The following is a 24,870-nucleotide window of genomic DNA, read 5'->3' on the forward strand; positions in this document are numbered from 1 at the left end:
CCTCAACTGGTGTCTTCAACAGACACCAATTGACATTTCTGGGAAGTGTGTTGAGATTGATATCTCTGTACTCTCAGTGTTAGTTAGCAGCTGTTGTAGTCCGCAGCCTGTGCCATGGGCTGCTAGCTAACTGCTGTTTCCTCAGAGCAAAGTGTGGACATCCTACACCAAAAGTACCACAGCTCAGAGTGGGCTTGGAAGTCGGTCACAAAGAATGTACAATAACACAAAGCAAGGTTTTAGGAGCAAGGCCTGGTCTGCCATACTGTACTTGTCACATGGCCATGCTAAGTGTAAGGGAGGCTGGGAATGTAGCCTTGGGGCCACAGTTAAGAAAAATAAATACTATTGTCTACCCTGGTATCTTGGTGGATGTAATCACCACAAATGTCATCTGTGTCTTAATTAAGGTATCTATTATTATGATAAAATTCTATGACCAACACAGTATGGGAAGGAAAGACTTTATTTCACTTTAAAACTTGTAGTTTATCACTTAAGAGACGAACTGAAGGGGAAGCCATGGAGGAGTGCTGCTTATGGGCTTGCTCTGCCTGCTTTCTTACTGTACTCATGACCGCCAGCCCAGGGGTGGCTCTGTTCTTTTTTTTTGCTTCTTTTTTTCGGAGCTGGGGACTGAACCCAGGGCCTTGCACTTGCTAGGCAAGCGCTCTACCACTGAGCTAAATCCCCAACCCCTAGTGGGGCCATTCTTTCAATCAAGCTTTCCTTTTCCAAAATGACACTGGCTTGTGTCAAGTTGACATAAAACTAGCCAGTGTGATTCAGGACACACATTAGGCCTTTTCTGATTAGCTTTTATTTCATGCGCCTCCCCCCTCCCCCTTTTTAAATTGTTTCTAAAACTACTTCTCCAACATCATATTTCTCCTTTGAGGAGTGGTTTCCAATTATTCAATTTATCTGTGATAGTCCTGTCTCAGGGACACAACAGAAACTCAGCACCTGAACAGGAAATGAGTTTAAGGGCAAGTTAAGAATCAGGCCACAGAGCCGATTGTGAGCCTGGAGACTGAAGAGGCTGTAGGTGCCTGACATGGGTTGGCTTTGGAGTGTCTTTTTGTAGAGCATTGCTGCCAGTGAGGAAGACATGGGAAGACGCAGAGAGGTATAGTGAGAAGAGTACCACAGGTATGCCCTGGCAGAAGCTTTCTTCCTTCTCTTCCTCGTGCTGTGCCCGGCACAGCTTTGTACTGCTGTGTGCTCCCACCATGACTTACCACCACAGCTCCAAAGAAGTGAGGCTTTAGACTGTCAACCAATAGAGAAACCCTTTTCTTTTTGATTTTTTTTTTCAACTATTTTTTAAAGAATCGGGTTCAAGGTGTTAGGCAACAGACTGGGTCAAGCTATGGGAACATCAGCTTAGGACGCCACATCAGGCTCTTTCTCCCCATACCTTGTAACTATGGCTTTGGTAATGAACAAATGGTAAACAGTCCGGTTTTTTGGCTAAGAATTCAGAGGTTTGGATAGATTCTCCTCCAGCATGCATACACATAAAATACTTAGAGTTGGTATGGGTGTTCAGGATCATATGGCATTCAATGGCCCTATGTCATGCTTAGCAGATGAGTCCTGTTCCTTTATTGTAGGCATGGCACTCCCCCTTCCCACCTTTTGGCTCTACAAGAAGGGTGTCCAGATTCTTAATGTATGTCTATTGGAGGATGTTTTCTATAGGACAAGTGTGCTGGGCTGTAAGGTGGGAATTGCTCCAGTCTGCATTTGCATCGACCTTGTTACGTACGTTTGCAAGCTTCTCTCCATCCCAACTTCCCTGTTACAGTGACGTCAGCACATTTGCTCATTCGTGGGCTGTTCCTAAGAGTGTGTATGAGAACCCTCGCATGGGAAGCTGTATGAACAGAGAAGTTGTACAATGTATTTGGTGTACAGTGTTTATATCATTTAGTCTAGGGAGGTGTAGGATTCCCTCAAGGAGTGCCCTATTGAGCCTGAGTGGGCACATCTTGGGTAGGGAGCCACAGTTACTCCCTCCCTCCCTCCCTCCCTCCCTCCCTCCCTCCCTCCCTCCCTCCCTCCCTCTCATTAGCTCACTGTCACCTTAGGCGTTGCTCTGTTGTAGTTATGAGACTTAGTATGCACCATGCCTGCTCTGGGAGCGAAGAACAGCATCCTAAGGGAAGGGTGATGGCGAGTTCTCTAGTGATAGGATGACATTTGATACAGGTCTCAAAATTTGAGTTCAAAAATTTTGGAGCAGGAAAGGGAACAGGCTCTGCACTCTAGGTATGTCCTGCCAGACACTGTTGCGGGACAGCAAGAAGTTCAGTGTAGCTGAGACAGAAGTTACTGGGAGACAGAACAGAGAGGAATGGTGGGAAGTGGGATGGGAGAGGTGTGAGCACTTACCCTGCAGGCTCTGGGGGTTCCAAGTGGTGAGGTTTTGAGACTTCTGAGAAATCAGTTTTGGTAGCAAACCTGAGAAGCAACTGGGGACAACTGGGTAGAAGCAGTTTGGGCCCACTGTACCAGATAAGGTTTTGACAGAGAGCATAGAAGTAAACTGGATTTATGAGTTACAGGCCAGAGCCTTGTAATGTACCCTGGGGGGGGGGGGTGGGTGGGATGAGGGATGAGACAGACGGGTGTGTTGGATGGAAGGAAAAGACTGAAAAAAGCTTCCTCACTTGGGTGGATGATGGATGGACGGAGATGCCATTTATAGAACTGGGTCAAATTTGGCTTTCCTGCTTGCTTTTTGAGCCCCTGAAGACTCAGTTAAATATAGTATGCCATGCTGTGCAGCTCAGTCTGGAGTTTGCTTTGGAAGCCTTGCTGCAACAGCAGCTGCCTCAGACAGCCCCTGCCAGTGCACCGAGTTGTGCGGGAGGACGACCTCGTCTTTAGTGTAGATTGTGGAGAAGGTGAGGGAGGGGAAATGCTAGCACCTCTGTTTGGGTTTCTGGAGAACAGCCAGCCCCTGGGATCTGATGGCTTTCATTTTGATTCCTCACATTCACACAGAGGGACGTGCAGACTTTGGAGGCCCGAGGCTTTGCTCACTACCTTCACAGTTAGATCATTAATGATAGAGCCTTGCCTAGAACAGTGTTCATGTAGCAAGCAACCATATTTTTAAAATTAAAAAAATTAAATTAATTTTAATAATATTACAGTTTACCCAGTATATCTAAAATACATTATTTAAGTGTCTAATCAAATTTAAGATGTTAATGAAGTAATGAAGTTAAAGAAGTTGGTGAGGTTTTACATTTATGACTTATCTTAGTCTGAATAGCCACACAGACTGAGCTAATGCACTGGGCAGTGCTGGGCGACCGTCTGACTCAGGCTCAGTGAATGGACTGTTCATACGAATTTGCTACAAAGACTCCATGTGAGTCAGGGATGTTTGCTTTCACTGTGAAGCAGTTGAATGTTGTGCTGTACTTAAGTAGTAGTGAGATGCTGTGGGAGTGAGAGCTCCCGGGAGCCAGCACTGCTGGAGGAGATGCTGAGGTGGCCTCCAGGGACAGGGTCTGCAGTTGCTATCTGCCTTCCTTCTGATCAGGACATTCTTCAGTTACATTGGAAGAGAATCCACAGTGCAGTCTGTTGGCATAAACACATTGTTTTTGTTGTCCTTGGGTTTTACTGTTGGTTTTGCAAGATAGGGTTTCTCTGTAACCATCCTGGCAGTCCTGGGACTCAGTCTGTAGGCTGGGCTGGCCTCCAGCTCAGATCCACCTGCCTCTGCTGTTCAGCCAACAAATTAAAACCATTCCCTGAGAACATTTTAGATATGTACAGTATTTAAATAGTTGAGGGTTATTGAAGATTTTAAAATTGAGTGAGGGGCAGAATTCTTAGTGGTCAGAGCAGGTGCAAAGCCCTGAGTACAAATCTCAGAATTCCACCTGAAAGGCACTACTCTTCTCCTAAAGAGCTTAGGAAAAAAACCACCTTTTTAACATGGGAAGTAGAAAAGGTGCTTTTGATGTGTGCCAGTATTTTTACTTTAGTTATCATTCAGACGGAAAGAAGTATTTTGTGTATTAAAGATTAATCTAATGAATCTGATTTTTAGAATTTATTATATTTGAGATTATATAACATGGATCTGAATAAAAATGAGCTTTTCTTTTCATAATTATCCTTCACTCTTTGTATACTTCAGTTATTATGTCTTGTGTGGTCCCTCATATACTTGATGTAAATTTGTATTAATCAGTTTGACTAACAAGTTCTCTTTAAGAGTAACCAGGCCTACAATATTCTCCTCCTCTTCTTCCTCTTCCTCCTCCCCCTTCTTCTCCCCCTCCCCCCTCCTCCTCTTCCTCCTAAGCTTCCAAATGGATTTGTAGAAAAGCGATACAAAGACTTCATAACTCTTTGAGATTAGGGAGTTCATATTTCCAAGTGCTACTGTAAATGAAACTCAAGACCAGTATTAGAAGCATTGCACTAAGTGGGAACTGTGGGGACCGTTCTTTTATGTGGCTGGCAACTGAATGGTGCAAGAGTAGTGCATGTCCTAGCTTCTGAGCCCTTTCTCTGTCCCCCTTATTTTGGTACTGAACTCTTTTTAGTGGTTTTTTTTTTTTTTTTTTTTTTTTTTTTTTTTTTTTTGGTTCTTTTTTTCGGAGCTGGGGACCGAACCCAGGGCCTTGCGCTTCCTAGGTAAGCGCTCTACCACTGAGCTAAATCCCCAGCCCCCCCCCCCTTTTTTTTAACAGTTTTAACTTTTATACTAGAAAATGTAGAAACTACTATGCATATCAGGAAGTGGTCTGTGAATTTTGGGTCAAGATACATTTAGGCAAACACCACCACCAGGTTGAGTTCTGTTTTCTGACTTGTACTAATCACCAGTGTTTTCTAGGTAACGTAGGCTCAGAAATGCGTCCTGCAGATACACTCAGGTTTTCAAGTGGACTCTTAGTCTACTTTGATGCTGCTCTCTCCTTTCCTGCACTGACTTTATGGAGGCGTTTCCAGTCTCATGCTTAGGTTGCTCAATTGAACCACGAGTTCTCTTTTTTACTCACTAATCCCTCTTGCTCATCATTTCTGTTATTTTAGTCAGAAACAGGGATGTTTAAATGATGTTACTTACTGGCCCATTCTTCAGATGGGAAAGGGTGGTAAGGATCTCATTGATTTACCCAAAGTTAACTAATTAGTGAACTAATTAGTTTAAAACTTACTAGTTTAGCTAACTAATAAGTTGGCACACTAACTCCAGACACTGGAATGTTGTGGCGTTCTTGTGCACCTTCCTGCACGTGGTCTCTCCAGCCCGCTTTAACATTCTGTGTTCCTTACTCTTTTCCCCCAGTCCTATTCCCAGCATGCCCCGTATTGTAGACTGAACATCAGGATCTCATGTGTATGATAAGTCCGGCTCTACCCTGAGCTATACCCAAACCAACTTGTGTTTCCAACCCTGAACTGCTCTCTGTTTTAAGGTGCTGCGTAGAAGAAAGACAGTTGGAGGTGCAGCCTGAGGCAGGTTGGGAAGCACTTCTAGTGCTGTGTTCTTCACAGGACAGTTTCAAAGCTGATCAGGAGATTTGGGACTATTAAATAACCAAGGTCTTTTATCTTTATTTTTAAAATGTGTTTTCTGAAACTTGGGAATGCTGTCTTGTGTGAATGCTTTTTAAATCTCCTCTGTCCTATGGCCACAGCTACCCACATAGGTTGTGCCTAGAGCAGATGCTCTCTGTCTCTGTCTCTCTCTGTACACCCCCAGGCCCTTTGCCATGACGCATACATAGCATCACCTCCATTCCTTTGCAGATCCAGCCATCTTCTTTTTTGAGGAGTCTATAGGATTTCTCAAGTACTTTTCCAGCTATGTTTTCCAGCATAGTAGAGACTGAGAGGGCTTTGTGAATAGTCTTGCTCTGCCTTCTTAAGAGGTTCTGCCAAGGGACTTGCTACTTAGTTCTTCCCTAGAAGCAGAGCTGCAGCTGATCCTTACACAGGACTTCTCTGGCTCTGTGGCTCACTGACACATTTTGGCAAGAGTTAGAGTTTAGTAAATGCCTTTATGTTTTATTCTTTGCTTTACTTCTTGACAGCTATGCACAGAGCTGTGGTAAAGTGTCATAGAAACCCATGTTTTCTATCCCATTGTTATCAAGAATACTCTTAGTGTGTAGAAATGCACCTCTTGAAAGGGAAAGGACACTTGGTTGTTACATACGTAACTTAGATCAAGGAGTTCCACTTGCTTCCCCTCTTGTGTGGTTTTCAGTGGTGTCCGGTAAAGAGAGGGAGGACCATGCTAGTGACTTTAATTGTATCAGTATATAGGATAGTGTGCAGCCAGCCTTTGGACAGTGGTAGGTTCTACTGACTCTAATTGTATCAGTATATAGGATAGTGTGCAGCCTTTGGACAGCGATAGGTTCTAGGTTAATTGAAAAGCATCGTTAACTGCTTTTGCATAATGAACATGAAGAGGATGACATTTACTACACAAATAGACTTTTAGTGAGTGGTTTTTATTCTGAAAATGTTAAATTAATTTGGTTTATTATGTTTATTTTATTTATTATTTATTTATCGAGACTTGTCTCACTGTGTATGTCCCTGGCTGGCCTCAGACTGTGTAGACCAGGTTGACCTCAAACTAAAAGAGATCCACTTGCCTCTACCTCCCAAGTGCTGGCATTAGAGGAATATGCTGTCAAACCCACTCATGATTAACTTTTAAAATGTCTTTGTTCAGAGAAATAACCTTGTCTTTTGCATGGGTTGTGATGGAAATTCTGTAAATGCACAGTTTTAATTGGAATCATTAAGCCAAATGATTGCTTCATTGGGTAATTTTAACTGTTAAGCTATAATTCAATATAGAGACACAAGTACTTAACTGGCTTAAATATCTTGTTTATTTAACAACTATTTAGCTAGAACTAAAAAAGAGTTAAGAGTATAGGCACACGACTCCCTGTTTATCCTGGGATAGGAGAGAGACCTTATTCTCCCCTCTCCCTCTCCCTTTCTTTTCTTTCTTTTCTTTCCTGAAATGAGTGTACTGTTTGCCACCAAAAGGTGGGTGAGCACTTAATTGGGAAATAGGGAAACTTGAAAAAAGGTATTCATAAATTTCTTGGGAGCCTAAGACTGACTTTGCTAAGACAGTGTCATAAAACCATTGCTACACAGTGTAACTATTTTTTATTACATTTACCTCAAACTTAAAATATGATTATGTTAGTGACTATTATTACCGTTGACTGGGGTTTTTGTTTGTTTTTTGTTTATGTTTTTGTTTTTTAATAGGAAATGTTTCTAGAAGTGTTTCCCAAAAGTCATGTTAATCCTTTAAGGACTGTCAGCCAGTCTTACTTGTCATCATGTAAAGGAGCTCCCATTTTATGCTGGTGTTGCTAAGTCTTTAATGGCAGATTTTAGCGCACTGTGGTCTTTACCTGTGAAGTCTGTTAAGCAGTGGTCACTTAGGAGCGTCTGTGGTTACCCTCATTCCTGAGCTACCATACAGACAGACTGGAGAGGTGCTACCTAGCAGACTAGCACAGCAGTGCGGGTGGTCAGGCCTCTCCAGTTCAGACAGCCTTGGGGACTCTGTTGATAGGTTATTTGTTTGTTTGTTTTGTTCTTTTGTTTGTTTTGTTTTTTTTTCCAGAGTTTCTATGTAACTTTGTCTGTCTTGGAACTCACACTTTAGACCAGGTTGTCGCCAAACTCAGAGATTCACCTGCCTCTGCTAGGACTGAACATGTGCATCACCACCTGGCAAGTTTTCGTGTGTGTGTGTGTGTGTGTGTGTGTGTGTGTGTGTGTGTATGTGCGCGTGCGCCTGCCTGCCTGTCTCTCTCATTCTGTCTGTCTGTCTGTCTCTCTAGCTACCTACCTACCCAGGCAGTGATGAAACTCCTTCAAAGCTCTGTCCTCTCAGACTTTACCCCAAGATGTTTCTTTGTCTGCCTGTCTTTGATTCCCTGGTCTCTCTGCCCTCTCATTCCTAGTAGGTGCAGAGTTTTACATGGTTTTATTACTCAAATATTTTTAGAAGTATAGATAATTTTCATTTCTATACTTGGAATATTCAATGCTGGCATTACCTGCCTTATATTTTTGCTATTTAAAAATAGTTTTAGCATGTTAGAGAAAACACAGGTTGGCACATGTGCATTTTGATGGTACAGTAATTTATGGCACCCAGCAACTATCCAGGGACTATTTCAATATTTTTTATATTCTTTGCTCTATTAAAATTTAAGTTCTTGGCTTCCAATTTCAGCAGGAAGGACCTAGTTTCCCTTTTTCAATTGGGAGGTAAAATTCCTTTAACCATGAGGCTAAATAAAATTTTCTGTTTAGTGTTTAGTATTCTACAGTGCCTCAGAATTAAGTACGTGTCACTTATGCAGTAAATTAAATGCAGGCATTTGCATGCTGGCCTTAGAGTATCAAGACTGTTGCCTTACTCCTTCCTGTCTTTGCAGCTGTCCATCTCAGTTGCTCTGGAGCTTATCACACGCGTGGCCCAGCTGTGCTCTGTGTCCATGCTCCTGGCCCATCCCTGTGCTGTGACAACCAGGCACTTTATTTGTATAGACGGAGTGAGCTCCAGTGGATGATATTTTTGTGCACACAGTTGTCCTTTAGGAGCATTTTCTGGTGTACTTAGTTTTTCCATGTGGAACTTAGTTTCTGTCTGCAGTCATTTTCCTTCTGTGAACCTCTCTAAACATTTTGTAGTGTATATTTGATGTTGACATTTTTTTTTTCCCCAGAGCTGAGGACCGAACCCAGGGCCTTGCGTTTTCTAGGCAAGCGCTCTACCACTGAGCTAAATCTCCAACTCCTTTGCTGGGGTTGTTATGGGCATATTTTCACTGGATATAGACGTGCTGGGTGCAGATCTTTGGTTGTCTTGATCATTTCCTTTCTCTCGGTGGGGCATATTTTGTCATAAATCCATTTATGGAAAATCTCTGGCTACTTTAATGGTTTGTCTTCATAGTTTATTTCAACAATTTGGTTGAATGCACTTCGTATTTGCTTTTCCCATTAATTTCTTTTTTACTGCTTTGAGTTTCTGTTGTTGTCGTTGTCGTCATCATCATCATCATCATATTCATTGACCTTCTATAGTGTTTGATCTATGATGACATCAAATGACTGAATTTTTCTTACTAGAATGTCCATGTGGTTCCTTTTATAGGTTCTGTGTCTCTAGTAAGATATACTGTTTACTTACAGAAGCAGTTTTTGTGGGTGGTGGTTGTTTATTATTATTATTATTATTATTATTATTATTATTATTATTATTTCTTCTTCTTGTTAATAGATGCTTACACCTCCTACAGTTTTCTGTGTTTTTTGCCTGGCGTATTTGATCAGTGTGACAGTGTATGTGCTAGGCTGTTGAGAATCTAGAATTCGCTGTACTTGTTGAAGAGGATTTGTGTCTTCTTCATCCTTTGAGATTTGCTTTTAAGAAGGTCGAGCCTTTATTTTATGAACCAGGTGAAGCCTAACCCTAAAGCACGGTGGTCTGGCCTCTGTTGGAGTCTGTGGCTGTTTATCTTGGTTAGCTCATTGTAGTGGGGACACAGTGCCACACTGGTCTGTGATTCTGGTGCTGCTTAGCCCACACCTCTTACAGTCCTCTGCTGCCTAGCTGTCCAGCATTCTCCATCGTTGTGAAGCTTGCCTGAGGTGAGGGTCTAGAATGACGACTCGCCATCATCATCTTGATTGTGTATGCAGCTCAGCAGTGCTGCAATATCTTATTTGAGTCTGACACTGCTCTTCATTCCCTGCAGATAGAAGGACAGAGTGACTGAGACGTAAGATCAGTTCCGTTTTCAATCATCAGAGACTTCTTCAACACATCTGAAAACCAGTTAGGTTGTGTGTTGGCCAGGCCTGTCATCATGCATGACGAATGAGTTTCTCTGGTATCAGGGACTTGAAAGTGGTCAGAAGTAGGAGTCTGAGGTGTAGTCTTTCGTCACATCCCACTGTTTCTGAGAGCGTGATCTGTGGTTCATGAATGTCTCATATGAATAAATGCAGGTTTTGCTGCGGTCGCATAAGCAATTTTGTGCATGCATGTATGGATGGGAATCACGTACAACATATATTGGCCACAATAAGTCAGTTCATATGTCTTTAATGTAAGATCACTTTTAAATAATCCTTATTATTAGATTCAGCAAAGCCATAGTCACTGTATAGTTTGATCCTAGTATAGATTTTCCTAATGCGAGCAGCCACAGAGCTAGCTCGGCAGTGTACTGTGCTGGCCTGTAGAGTAGAACAGGAGCCACTGTCTTGACAGCCTGCTCGTGCGCGCTCTCTCTCTCTCTTTCTCTCTCTCCCCCCTCCCTCCCTCTCTTCCTTCCCTCCTTCCACCTCCCTCCTGGAAGCCTGCTCCTTACACTGATTCTGAGCTGCATTTGCATTTGTAGAGTAACCCCTCCCCATTACCCTTATTCTCTCCCTCCCCTTCTCAGCTTTTTCTTTATAGATTCAGTTTGTGGTAGATTCAGCCATTGAGAAGCTTACTAATGCAGGGCATGTGCCATGCAGCATGCTTGACACTGTGATGGAGAAATAATCAACAGACTCGTCCATGGGCTTAGAGTCCTCACCTACTTACTCCTGACCTTTGTTTGTAGCCACTGAAAATGCAGCTGGCTGCCCTCTGACATTTTTCCTCCTTAATGTTTTGTTAGAGTTAATTTTGTAGGATATTCCATGAAAACCTGGTTGCTCCTGGTGTTTATTAAGCTTTCTATGTTACACCTTAGCTTTAGTTTCCAAATTTGGGTTAATTTGAATTATGTTCATTATTTGTTCTCTAGTATTGTTCTCAGGTTAGCTCTGCATAGTCCTTAAAACCTAACGCAGAGCAGCGCAGTCTTCGTCTTCTGTGTGCACATTAGTAGTGAGACAGACACTCAGGGTCAGAGTGTGCTGTGCATCAGACGGTCTCAGGCAGGCGTCTGGTTGTTCCTTTTTACATCACTCAGGTCTTCTGCAGGCTCTGAAGTTGTCTTTTCAAGGGTCTGCGTGGTGTCCTACCCTGTGCTCTGGACCGTCCCACACAGCCAGTGCTGCTTGTGATGTTGTGATGCGGACCTGCTCTGTACCATGTAGTTCTGTCTTGAGCACAGTGACTGAAACTTCGTTTTCAAGCTGCTAATTTGGCAACAAAAACTTAGGGGTTTTTTAAAGTAAAACCATGTTTTTGTGGTAAAAACAGTTGACAGATCAAAAGGGTTTGAAAGGTACAAATAGGATCTTGTATATGTTCTTAAGTAATTTAAAATGAACTTTGAATAACAATGTGAAAGGTTAAATATTAGAATGTTATTGGATAACTATCATTTGATATGCTAGTATATATTGTTGTATACTAAGACTAAAATAGTATAGTTGCTGTTAGCTTAATGGATAAGATGGTTTGTAACATGATAGGTATTGGGTTGAATCATACAAAATTGTTACTTTAGAGTCCAAAGGAAACTAAATACCAGCAATTGTCATGTTATGTCTGCTAAAAGATGAGCATGCATTGTCTACCTTTAAGTTGATGTCTGAGTATAAATGGGTGGTACAAACCTTAGGAAGAACACACATGGTGAGTGGCTCCGTTCTGTCAGATTGAGAGAATGTCTGCACCAGTTTGTCTGGGCTCTTACGGCAGGAAAGGGATAATAAATGGATGCCTGAATGTTTCTGGTATCACGGGAGGAAATGAACATACTGGCTCCTAACATTTATACATAGAATTGAGTGTGAAGAAAATAAAGAGCATATCAAGTATTCCTGTGTAACAGCATGTAGAGAACATATTAAGTATTCCTGTGTAACAGCATGTAGAGAACATATCAAGTATTCCTGTGTAACAGCATGTAGAGAGCATATCAAGTATTCCTGTGTAACAGCATGTACAGAACATATCAAGTATTCCTGTGTAACAGCATGTAGAGAGCTTTAAGATCCCAGCAGAGAAAGTTGTTCCTTGTCAATCTGCATTCGTTGGTAGACCCATGGCAGGTTGGCTGTAGAGTATCAGGTACTGTACCACCTCCCATGGAGCAGCCTCTCTAGACAGGAAATACCATGTGTACACACAGATGCACTCCCTCCCCATATCTTTAAGAACTAAGGCAAAACTAACCTGGAAGGTAAGTTTTATATTGAGAGCTTCTAGTATACTGCGTAGTCTGACTCTGCTTGTCTTTGGATTATCTGCTATTATGGTGTTGGTTGGAGAACAACTTTCTACTTATTTGTTTATTTAAGACATTTAACTTTGGTTGTCCTGTAGATTTGCTGCGTAGATCAGATGGCGTTGAGCTCTACCTCTTGAATGCTGGGCTGGTACAACTCTAAGTTGTAAACAACAACAAAAGCAGTTAGTTATCTTGCCCATTTGTTTAAAGTAGTATTGACATCAGCCGGTAGTTTAGCGATGTTAACTATCAAGCTCCATCCTAGGCCTGCATATCCAGATGCAGGTGGCTTCTCATGAGAATTCTTACATTGAATGTGGTTAGTAATTGGGAAAACTAAGATCGTGAGTGGTTAAATGATTTGTCATTCACAACTTTAATCATATTACAGTTATCAAGTTCTCTTTTGTGTGTATATTAAGGACCTTTAATTTTATTTATAGTCTGTTGCTACATGTTCTTTTTAGCATATAGACTTAAAGCCCTCCTCCAAATTGACAATTAGAATTGTTAATTTTTGCTGTTATAGACATAAGTGCCATCTTTGTTCATATCAGAAGTAATCTACTTAGGATAATTTCTTGGGAGTTATTTTTTTTCCTTAACTGAGTAGTTTTCCCTTTAATTACATTGACTGAAAAATGAAAAGTTTAGAAAAATTTATATTACTCTTAACATGGGTTTGGTGGCATTTGACTTGTTTAATTTCTCAGGATAGGCCAGTTGAAGCTGCACCATAGTCAGTGCAAGCTGACCTGAGAGCAGTGCCATAGATGGTTGCTGAGGGACACTCACTGGTCTGAGCCCCGCACTTTAGGAAGGTCACCCCAGCCATATGTCATTTGAAAATGCAGAGGTGTACACAGGGCAAATGGAGACCAACAGATGATAGAAATCCACTTTGGTGACTGCTACCAAGATGTGTGGTGGTAGAATGGAGAAGAGCTTGCTCTCTGTGTTCTTTAAGAAATGGCATCCATGGGGTGGGGGTTGGGGGCTGGTAGAGGGGGACCCTCTACTGTGATTCAAGAGTTTGTTCACAGTGGAGTCACCTTTGCTGTGGCAGAGAAGGAGAAGCAGACTTGAGTTCTGGGGCCTGAGCATTCTTCTCTTGAGTTTGTTTCATTAGCATTCAGTTAGGTGCTGTGGGCTAGGTGAATTGTCCACGGGGTTCTTGCTCTATCATGGTAAAGTTAGAGTGTTTGACAGTGTGGCAGTGGCTGACAGTATCTGGCCATTTGTAAGTTCCTAGAGTTGCTCTAAGACTTAACCTTTCATAGCATCCTGGTCAGGTAGTTACTATTATCACAGACCTGAGCATGAAGGATCTTACAGCTATATGTGAGATTTCACACTTGTAGCCTGTGCTCTTGTGCATTTAAAACTAACGTAAGGCTTGTTGTGGGGAATATGGTCTGGTGAATGTTGGCCATTCATTTTAGAGGAGACACAAGTATCTGGGGGCTAGAATTTATTGTCTCAAGTTTTAAGTCTGTCTTTTCTAATTACAAGTTTTGGTGGAGATAAGTATTTTTTTTTAAGGAAAGTATTTTTTTTTTATAACCTTTTTGTTAGTTAGCCATCAACGGTTCAGTGGATTACAGTGTTCATCTTCCTTTTCTACTGTAGATATCACAACCATGGTTTTTAGCTTACCTGAGCAGTGAGTACTGACTGTTCTGTTCCTTCTCTTTGCTCTCTCCTTCCTCCTTCCCTTCCCAGATGACCAGGTCTAAGGTTCATTATGGCAATATTGGAAACGCGTAGGGGGTCTCTGCTTTCCTTTGTGAGGACCTGGTGTGTTCTCAAGATTAATTCATACTATGTGACATGGGGTTCTTGAATGTTGAGAATTTCCTATGTGAAAATAAGTATTAAACGTTGTTACTTTCGGTTGGGTGAGATGATGCACATGGTATACGGAGAGAAACTGACATCTGCAGGTTACCTTCTACTCCCTGCGGGCAAACGCGTGCACAACCACAAAATGAAACAGTAAATAAACATAATATTTAAGTTGCTACTGCTTGTTATAAAAAAGCTTTTTAAATTATTTTCTCAAAAGAAACTTACACTCATTTTTAATCTGTGTTTCATATTGTACTTTACGTATATAACATAACTTATGTTGAACGACTGTACCTATTGGTTGTTACTAAGGCTTTTAATATTATTCAATCTTATAAAGTACTAATTTAAGTGGCTACAGTACAACTAATGGTACGTATTACGTTAGGATGTGAATACGATTTCAGCTTGGCTTGTGTGTTCCCAGGAGGAGAGACTTCAGCATGCAAACCTTCATCTGTCCGGCTCGCACCGTCATTCTCATTCCATGCTGCTGGCCTTCAGATGGCTGCACAGATGCCCCATTCACATCAGTACAGTGACCGTCGCCAGCCAAACATAAGTGACCAGCAGGTTTCTGCCTTATCATATTCTGACCAGATTCAGCAACCTCTAACTAACCAGGTAATTTCATTATTATCAGAAATGATGTTTAATTGCAATTTATCCCTTTGAAAATGCTAGACCAATGTCAAAACAGCTTCAGTTTTATATACTAAGTAGAAGTCTTTGTAGACAAAACATGGTGTTTAGAAGATTTTATTTAAATTTGCTGATTCTCCCCAGCCCTTGTACATGTATATTTTATTTCATTGATAGATACTCAGAAACAGCACACTTTCTCATTTTGGAATAAAGAAGCAGAAATTATTTTTAAAGAAGAATATTTAAAATAAAAAAAGCTTAAACATTGTAGAAAGGCATGGGGAAGTAGGAATCAGTTATTACCAGAGGGACTGATTTATGTTAAAAATGACATCTGCACTCGTAAGTTACAGAGAAACGTCCTTAAGACTCACAGGAGAATACGCGAATAGTAAGCATGCTATTTATTCTAATATTCAGACTGTAACTCGACCAATATTTCCTAAGTTGAGGGTATAGAAAGAATTCTGAAATCTCTCTGAACACATGCCTGTGTGCTTGAATTCACTGTGCCCTGCGTCATCACTGTTTTGGGGCAATCTTCTCACTGGTCATGCTGTAAGGTGTAGAGTCTGTGTTCTCGCTGTGCTTCGCGAGGAACACAGCTGTTCTGAACTCATCAGGATTTGGTTGGCCATGGCTCTATCAGACCCTTGAGTACAGCAAGTGAGGAATGGCTAAGTTAGGTGAGAGGTGCTTTCTCTCTTCAGCAGGGCGTGGTGGCAAGGAATAGTTGGCTATGGCCGAGTATAGTCTGTGGTGTGGGCATCCTCTGCCAGAGGCCTCTGGTGGACAGCACACTTGCAAAGCATTGAGCACGAACAGCAGCATCGTGATGGGGCTTAGAATTTGTCAGTTGCTTTAGAAGTTAGGTCCATGTTTGAGAATTGAAGTCGTTTATCAGAAGGTTCAGGTTTTGAAAGTTCTTGTTCGTGTTCCAGAGAAAAACAGAAAAAGTGAGGTATAAACAACTTGGAGCTTGAGCTGAGGAACCAGAATGAGCTCAGGGCTAATCTCCCGCTTTCTTCAAATCAGTGTGTCACACAAGCATTACTTTTAATTCACTTCCAGTTGAAGAGACAGATTTTTCCATTTTTGACTTTTCAGTGTGTGTGCATGGTGGTAGGCTTCAGAGTCCAGACCTGTGTGCTACCTGCTTAGATGCAGCCCTCTTGCATTTAATTTTATAGTTAGGTCTATGGTGACAGGGTCTTAGTTAGGGTTTTACTATTGTGTACAGACACCATGCCCAAGGCAACTCTCATAAGGACACTTAATTGGGGCTTGCTTACAGGTTCAGAGGTTCAGTCCAGTATCAAGGCAGGGACATGGCAGCATCCAGGCAGGCCTGGTGCAGGAGGGCGGAGAGAGAGTTCTACATCTGAAGGTTGCAAGTGGAAGGCAGCTAGGGTGAGGGTCTTAAGCCCATGCCACAGTGACACACCCACTCCAACAAGGCCACACCTCCTAATAGTGGCACTCCCTACATCAAGCAAATACAAGCCTTCACAGTTGCCATTAACAGAGACCCAGAAAAAAATTCTTTTAGCATTATTTTTATCAATATATCATGTTAGTTTATAATTTAGTTAGCAATCTTATTTTTATTATTTCTGATTTAAGCCATAAGTATTTTTAAGATGCGTGTGATGTAAAAAGACTTAGGCAGAGGCAGGTGGTGCTGTGCACGCCTTTGGTTCCCAGTATTTGGGAGGCAGAGGCAGGCAGATCTCTGGGTCTGAGCCCAGCTTTGTCTACACAGTGAGTTCTAAGACAGCCAGGACTACACACATACACACACACACACACACACACACACACACACACACACACACACACACACTTACTAAGAAATAAGGCAGTATTCCTTTCAAAGTCCAGAAGTTTCTGAGTCTTTTGAAGATGGTATATTCTTTAGGACTGATGTGTGGCTTACAGGGATCTGCTCGTAGGACTAGGGGTTAAATACACAGGCACCTCATGTCTGACAGGTTCTTGGATGTGAAATTGGGACCTCCCTAGATACCTGTTAGCTCTCTTCTTCTGCAAACTCTGCAAGATGATGTATATTCTTCCCATCACCCCATCACTTACCACAGATGGATGAAGCTTATTGCACATGCACTTTGAAAGAACTGACTTAAGATTTGTTCCTAGTCACTAATTTTTCTCATGCGTATGTTGGGTATATAAAAGTTTATATTTGAAAATGAAAATTAGAATAAAACTGAGCATAGATGAGTGCCCTTCCCAATGGGTCTTTGAGCTGTAGGCTCACCCAGCCCACATGCTGTCCTTTGGCTGGCATCTTGAGCTCCATCAGTGCCCTGGATGTGGGTGTAAGTGCTGTTCCACCCACCTCATTGCTTGCTCTGGAAATAGCAGAAAGGCAGAAAATGCTCTTTGTTCTTTGTGGATGGAAGTAGGACAAATGTGAAGTGAGTGAAGTGTCTACTAATATGTAAGTAAAGTGTAGATCTCTAACCACACCTGCCCAGTCTGTGCGATGTTCCGTGTGTGTGTGTGTGTGTGTGTGTGTGTGTGTCTGTGTCTGTGTCTGTGTCTGTGTCTGTGTCTGTCTGTCTGTCTTTAGGGCTGAGCATTTGACATTGGATAATCAATCCTTCTACTTTGAGCACTCTGCTTGTAGTACTTTGTGGAGATTCCCCCATTTTCTGTGTCACACACATTGATGTTGTCTTTGTTGAGCTTCACTTGCTCTAGATCATTGATTGGGGCAACACTCTATTCTCACATATAAATGGTGACAGGAATAGTACAGCTTCTTATAAGATAAGTACAAAGTGTGCATGCTTAAAATAGTTTTCAGTAAATATCTGTAGTTAGTATTGTTTTACTATTTTGTTATTGAGTTGGCTTTGCTATAATACCAACCTTTTCATATAGTAGTAATGGACCATTTCAGTGGTGTGTGCGTGCGTGCGTGCGTGTGTGTGTGTGTGTGTGTGTGTGTGTGTGTAAACTCAAATTGAGGCTACATTGTATCAGTTCAAGATACAGCCTCTTAAACATAAGTTACTTTTGTGAAACAATTCCAGGAACTTGAAAGAAAGGAAAAAAACCCTGTTAATTAGACCTAATTAAAGCTTTTTCATTACTTTAAATGCTTATAGCATTAGTTCACATGAAAGAAGTGACATATTTATTACTAGTATTGTCTACTCAACAAATTAAGTCCCAAGGAAAGGGCTTTTTTTTTCCTGGATTATTTTTTCCTGTTTATTCTTTAAGAAATAAAACATTTGGAAATTTAATTATGAAGATAGTTCAGTGAGTAGTTACAGTCACCCCTGTTCGGTTTCCTTATTAAGAAAAATGATCAAAAAAAAAAAAAAAGAAAAATGATCATCGAAGTTACCATTTAGATGGCAAAGTTTAGGAACTTGAGCATGCAAGGTCTGGAGAATGACCGGCAGTGAAACACTTGCCTTGAAGCACAAGTTTAGTCCTGGCATTCATGTATACACAGTGGTGTTAGCTTGTCCCAGTGCTGGGTAGACTGAGACACACAGAGCTCCCTGGGGCTTCTCGGCCAGCCACTAAGTACACCCTAGTGAATGAGCTCCAGGTCAGGGCTGGTTGAAAGGAGGCAAATTATACCCTGTCACCCGAGGCTGCCACATGTGTGTACCCATGCTGCACACAGGTACTTCAGCAGCATTTGACTCTGCGTGCAGAGGGTAACAGGTTCAGCTGGGCTCCAGGACCTGCAAATTGAAATGGGGTCATGGTTAGTTTCAGTCCTCTCCACAGCTGAACCTCTTCCTCTTAGTCATTAGATAGCCAGGAGTCCAGACATTTCCTTGAAGTTGTCTCTATTGCTTTGCCTTCCAAATGCTGACCCTCGAGAAAGGCTTTTGGTCCCTAAAATATGAATGTGGTAAAGGTCTGCAAGACCTGAGCAGTGGCCAAGAATGGCTTGGTGGTCGCCATTGTGGGTGTCCAGTGTTATTGGATTCGAGTCTCTCGACTGCACACAGCCCTTGTATGAACTCCTTCACTGAGGTGTGACACAATGGTGTTGGCAGAAGCACTCTGTGACATTGTCATGCTTGTGTAGTTCTCAGTCTTGTTTCTTTCTATAGAAAGAGCAGGTACTTAGAGAGAGTGGCTCTGGCAACTTAGACCCATACTTCCACATCTGGATTTTGGGACCCAGCAGCTGGGTTAAGACGTTGTAGGTTGGTTCAATGGCTATAATTCAACTGTTTGGGGAAATGATGCAAACATAGATATTCAGGCATATTATTTTCTGATTTTATTTATTTGCTCCAGAAGTTGTTTCCCTTAGAATTCAGATAAAAGAAATAACTTGTATAGTCCAATACGTGTGTGTGTGTGTGTGTGTGTGTGTGTGTGTGTGTGTGTGTGTGTGTGTGAAGAAGAGGCTTTAATTTAGATTTTGGTAAAAGGAGCTTGACTAGGTTATTGTAGAATGGATTTGACTACTGAGTTATGGTAGTGAGTGGGAGCTTGACTAGGCTGTGTTAGAGGGTGTCACACACTGCAGTGTAGTTAAACTGCTAGTCTTTCTGTCTATTTAAGGTGATGCCTGACATTGTCATGTTACAGAGGCGGATGCCCCAAACCTTCCGTGATCCAGCAACTGCTCCTCTGAGAAAACTCTCTGTGGACTTGATCAAAACATACAAGCATATTAATGAGGTAAGAGTATTGATTTACTATGGTATCATTTTTATTTTCAATAGATCAAGGGACAGACTTTTTGATGCCTCTTTAAACAACTAAATGTGTTTTATTTCTAATGATTATCATTGAATAATTACCTTAGTCATATAATTCATAATTATTCACATAATTATCCATAGGACCTATTGTAGAGAAAAAGTACGTGGGTCAGTGTCACATGTCTTCAGGATTGTGGATGTACCCATAATTCAACTGCTTGAGGAGACAGGATCCAAACATAGTTGTCCAGGCATATTACCTTCTAATTGAATTTATTTGCCCCAGAAGTTGTTTTTCTTAGAATCCAGATAAAAGAAATAATTTTGAGAATGTATATAAGTGTATCTTTTAGAAGGAGCTTTGAATGAATATTTGAATTCTTATGACTATTACGAATTCTAATAAGTTAATGGCAAGAAAGGGGGACTAATAATTATAAAAAATACTTTTGCTTAAATTTGAAGACTTGACATCATTGAATATTAAGTTAAAAGGACCTGCTTTACTTCATCTAATCAAAAATTCTGGCATGTCTTTTACACTTTTCTAAAAAATATATTTACTTATTTTCAAGACTGGATTTCACTGTGTTGCCTAGGCTGATCTTGAACTCCTGCCTCCTGCCTCAACCTGCTGAATTCTGGGATTACAGGTATAAGCCACCATACTTGGCTGTGTATTCTTTTATCCATGTCTTTCCATGGTAAGATATTAAAAATTATATTGAAAAATATCAAAAAAGAGAACACATGGATTATTTCTCTTGTAACTTGCTTTGTTGCCTCTAGATTATTTTCTGATATTTGGACCTTTTCTGCTTCATTGCCATTTGCTTCTGGCCTCACTCTAGTTTTATAACTGTTACGTGAGAGTTTTCCAGAAAAGCATAGCCGAGGCTCTCCGTCCTGTGGAGACTTTCCCATGACTGCTGGTCACCTCCTGACTCTGGAGCCACTTTGCTGGAGAGCTGTTGTTAGTGTGCATGGCGCTGCACAGTTGAGTGCCATCCACGTGCTGCTTCAGCAGTGTCAGGATAACATCAGAAAGCCTCCAGAGTGGTCCTCAGGCAGATTTGTACACATTTGTTTATTATACCTTTGATTATCTGGAACTCTCTGAGACCTTGTTTCTCACAGCCTATCAAGGTCAGTTTGTTAACATGTGATGAATTGTTACTAACTGGGTTAAACTGTTGTTAATAGCATCTTTGTTGAAGCTCATTTATCAGCAGTCTTGCCACAGTGTATCAAGGTACCAGTTTCTTGGGATGTTATTGTTGGCACCCCATTATAACTAAGCTATAAGGAAAACTTGGTTTGCAATTGACCACAAAGGCTTAAGGGATTGGCAGGGAGGTATGCGGACAGAATAGATGTGGTTTCTATCTAGGTTCTTCTGGACATAGAAATCTGATGATTTTAGTAAAACATAATTTATTGACGTTTAAAACTTGTATTTTAAAAATCTTTTGCTCTAAGATTAAATATCAAATTAGCATTGCCTGGAGAAGAGGGCATGGGAGACCTGAACTTTGAGTTCAAGTTTGGGGGAATGGAATGTTGCTTCTTTGGATTGGGGGTTCCTTGTTGTGTTTCTAAGATCTGTGTAGTCCCACTGTGTACAAGTTATGCCGTACACTGACAGAAGGATGACTTACTTTGATTCTTTGTTAATGGAACACGTTAGACCAGTCACTTAATATCTCTTTAGTTATAAATGTGTCTGCACCACAGCGCTGCATTTCCTCCTACACTTGTCTCTATTGGTTATAGTTTTGCTTTCAGATATCAACTGTCGGAGATCTTTATTTTGTTTTGCTATTTTTATTTAAAAAGAATGTTCATCCACTTCATATTGGTCTTTTGGGAATATGCTTGTAATATCCATCCTCAGTAGTGACTGAAGTCAACAGTTAACTTTGTGGATATTCATTACAGGTTTACTATGCAAAAAAGAAGCGAAGACACCAACAGGGCCAGGGGGACGATTCTAGTCATAAGAAGGAGCGGAAGGTTTACAACGATGGTTACGATGACGATAACTATGATTACATTGTAAAAAACGGAGAAAAGTGGATGGACCGTTATGAAATCGACTCCTTAATAGGCAAAGGTTCATTTGGACAGGTAATTTAATGGAGAATGCTGAGTTTCATTAATAAAAATTACTAGTTGATCATGAGAGTAAATCCTTAATAGCACACTTGATATTAATATGTTTGTGTGAACAATGTATATTTAAATATCTAAATGATCATAATTCTCCAGCTATAAAATTTCCAGCAATCTATTTTTATAAATGTTTCTTTTCCTGCTGACTACTTACTTTTAGCTAGTGTAAAGCTGGTTACTTGTACTTGCTAGCAGCTAGCATTACCTCTCTGCTCTGGGCTACGTCTAGTCAGGTGTTCATTGTTGTTTTAGATATGGATGCCATCTGCCTGCTCAGACCTCTCAGGCAGCACAGCAAGCCCTCTCCTCTTCCTGAGGCTGGGGCTAGGTTCTGGGTTTTACCAGGCTTGTACCATCAGACAGACCTCCTTCTGAGTCCTCCTTGCTATCCCCGGAGCGCCAGCATGGCCATCTTCTTCATGGTGACTGTAGTGCACTTGGCTTTTCTCCCCATTCTCAGCCCCTTCTCTGAACCTCAAGTTCTGTTGTCCTCATCTGAACAGCTAGTCTCTGTTCTTCCGGGAGGACTCATTCCCTCCTTTGTCTCTGTTGGGAAGTGGTCTGCATAGGCCTTGTGTCCTCTTCAGCTTCCCAAGTGCTGGATGGCAGCTGCCACCACCCCTACACTTGTGTAAGGCTTTCTGTCTAGCCAGTTCCACCTGGCTCCCACCTCTCCAAGTCACTGAGCTGTTGATGTTAGGGACCTGGTTTGTTGTTACTGTCATTGTTTAGGTGATTACATGCAATCTAAATGTACTTCTTCCTGAGTGGAGGGCAAAACAAAGCTCCCTTGTGCTATGTCCATCAAAAACAAACTGTACAACTGGTGTGGTAGCGTGCGACTCAGACCTGTGATCAGAGTCTTGCATCCATGCTCAGCTACACAGTGAGTTTGAGGCCATTGCAGTTCTTCAGAAGACCATGTTTCAGAAGACAGGCGCACACCTATGAGTGAATGTGATTACTTACAAGCCTTGAGAGAAACCAAAATATATTCTTCAACAAGTGAGGTGATACTCACATGTCACATCTAATCGTGCTAAGGACAGAGGCACATTGTTGGCTCTCGCAGTCAGGGGCTGAAACTAAGAGGGCCGAAAGCACAGATGCAGCTGTGCCCTCACCATGGAGGCCGAGGCCTCCAGCATTGTGTGGCAAGACCAGGTCCTTAGGGCATTTGTGTATCCGCTCTTTCTATGCCACAAAGACACCTGTCACTCTTTTCTTCTGAGGCTCTCTTTATCAGTGTTTCTTGACTGTTAGAACTCTTTGCTTTTCTATGAAGTATGTAGCAGAACACTGTTGGGCCTACCTCCTAGGGAGGGCTGCAAACAGAAGGGATGCTCTCCCCACTCTGAGAAGCGCAGAATCTACACATTTGCTCTAAGTAGAACCCTCCTCTGTTCCCTCTGCCACGGGCACTGTGGCTGTGGTGTGTGGCTCTAGGCCAGCGCCCAGGTCCTGTTCTTTCCCTCTCCACCTTAACCTTCCTGTCTCTCTTGCTCAGAGCAGAGCACAGTCTGGAGTGCAGACACATTTGGGTTGGACCTGCTCATGCTGAGATGTGTACTGATCCCACTCACAGCTTGGGCCTGACATGTATCATATGGATGTGACTGAATTTATCTAGACTTTGTGTTGGGTCTGTCAAATAAAGGAATTTTCTTATTTCCTATGGCTATTGTCATTAGTCCTCATTACACATTGGGAATTCCCAGAACTACATTTGTTCTTTGGGCACTGGCTACTTCTGCCGCTCTCGCTAAACTAGGTATAGTTGCTACCAAAGTAGCAAGACGGCTTGGTCATGTTTGTGGGTGTAGCTTCTGACATAAAAGGCAGCAGGTGGTGATTTTCAGAATTGAGTCAGTTTTCACGCCAATCATTTTCAGTATATCTGACCCTGAGTGATCAGGGTTGTGGAGCAGACTCCTCTTTGCTGATACAATGGCTGTCAAGTCTTCACTTTAGGGCCTTTTTAGGTTTTCACCTCCAGACTTTTTGAAATGTGGTCAGATGTATTTAAGAGCATTGCCTGTTCAGACTACTATACTGCAGATGTGTAATGCCTTAGTCAGGTCTAACCTTTGTGTTTGGGGAGAAGAGTTTTAAAACATCTTCTAATTAGGAAATTCCCTTATAGTACTTTACTGGAAACTTTTTTATAAACTGATTCTTGTTTAATCATTGTTTTCATGTATGGGACTCTAATTTAAAATTAGGAAATAATCTGCTTTCTGAGAAGCATCAGAACCCTTTTTTTTATTCTTAGGACTAAATAAAAAATTTTTTACATTAAAAAATAGTTGAGCTAGAAGTGGCAGTACTACTTTTAAACCCGGAACTAGAGAGACAAAGGCAGAAAGATATGAGACTTTGACTCCAGCCTGGTCTATATACTGAGTTCTAGGGCGTCCAGGGTCATACAGTGAGACTCTGTCTCAATAATAAAAATAAAAAACCCCAATAGTTGAGTAAGTTGTTTTATTTAAAAAGTAAAAGTGTGTGTATGTGTGTAAAAAGCACATATACAGACATACATTACACAGATGCATACACATATACATGCATATACACATTACCTATACACACATATGTTGATTTAAGTAAGAAAGAGTGAAAGTCAAACTTCCCCTTCATCAGCAGTCATTTTATTTTTGAGGGAAGAAAGCGGTTGCCATCTCGTTGTTCTGTGCATGGTCAGAAACACTGTGAGGAGGGTACAGGAGCTCGTTTCAAAGAATGGGGTTAGGACCTTGTGACAAAGTAGATGGTCTCTTGAGGAGAAGCAGCAAGAGTGAGGTAGATTGCAGGATGGAAGAATGTAAGGTGTAAAGTTGTTAGTGAAACTGATGATGACTTGTTTTGTTTTGTAGGTTGTGAAAGCATATGACAGAGTGGAACAAGAATGGGTCGCCATTAAAATCATCAAGAACAAGAAGGCGTTTCTGAATCAAGCGCAGATAGAAGTGCGGCTGCTTGAGCTCATGAACAAACATGACACTGAGATGAAGTACTACATAGGTAAAGGCGGGCAGTGAGTGGGCCTCTGGGGTGCTTTACAGTGTGAAGCCACAGACAGCAGTGTCTGCTGTGTTGGTTGTTTCCTAAGTCACAACTCACAGGTGCCATTGTTTGCTCTAATGTGTCTGTTTAGGGAGCCGCTGTCGGGTGACTTGGTAGTGTACTGTGAGTGCCTAAGACTTTTTAGAACATATGTCTGAACTGCGATCCTCCCAGACTTAGTGAGAAGTGGATTCTTGTAGCATAGGGAGCAC

The 24,870-nt window shown here is 41.6% G+C and overlaps 1 protein-coding gene across 22 annotated transcripts in view; it reads left to right on the top strand.

Moving 5' to 3' along the window:
• Positions 1–24,870, top strand: part of Dyrk1a (dual specificity tyrosine phosphorylation regulated kinase 1A) — a 119,287-nt gene that overhangs the window by 68,342 nt on the left and 26,075 nt on the right. For 11 of the 22 annotated variants that reach the window (XM_087575536.1, XM_087575538.1, XM_087575537.1 and 8 more), the window contains 4 exon segments: positions 14,494–14,690; positions 19,278–19,397; positions 21,359–21,547; positions 24,469–24,616. In XM_087575536.1, coding sequence (XP_087431662.1) covers positions 14,494–14,690; positions 19,278–19,397; positions 21,359–21,547; positions 24,469–24,616 — 654 coding nt within the window. 22 annotated transcript variants of the gene reach the window in all.

The sequence above is a fragment of the Rattus norvegicus genome, chromosome 11 (genome assembly GCF_021556685.1).
Source record: "Rattus norvegicus strain SHRSP/BbbUtx chromosome 11, alternate assembly SHRSP_T2T, whole genome shotgun sequence".
NCBI classification, from domain to species: Eukaryota; Metazoa; Chordata; class Mammalia; order Rodentia; family Muridae; genus Rattus; species Rattus norvegicus.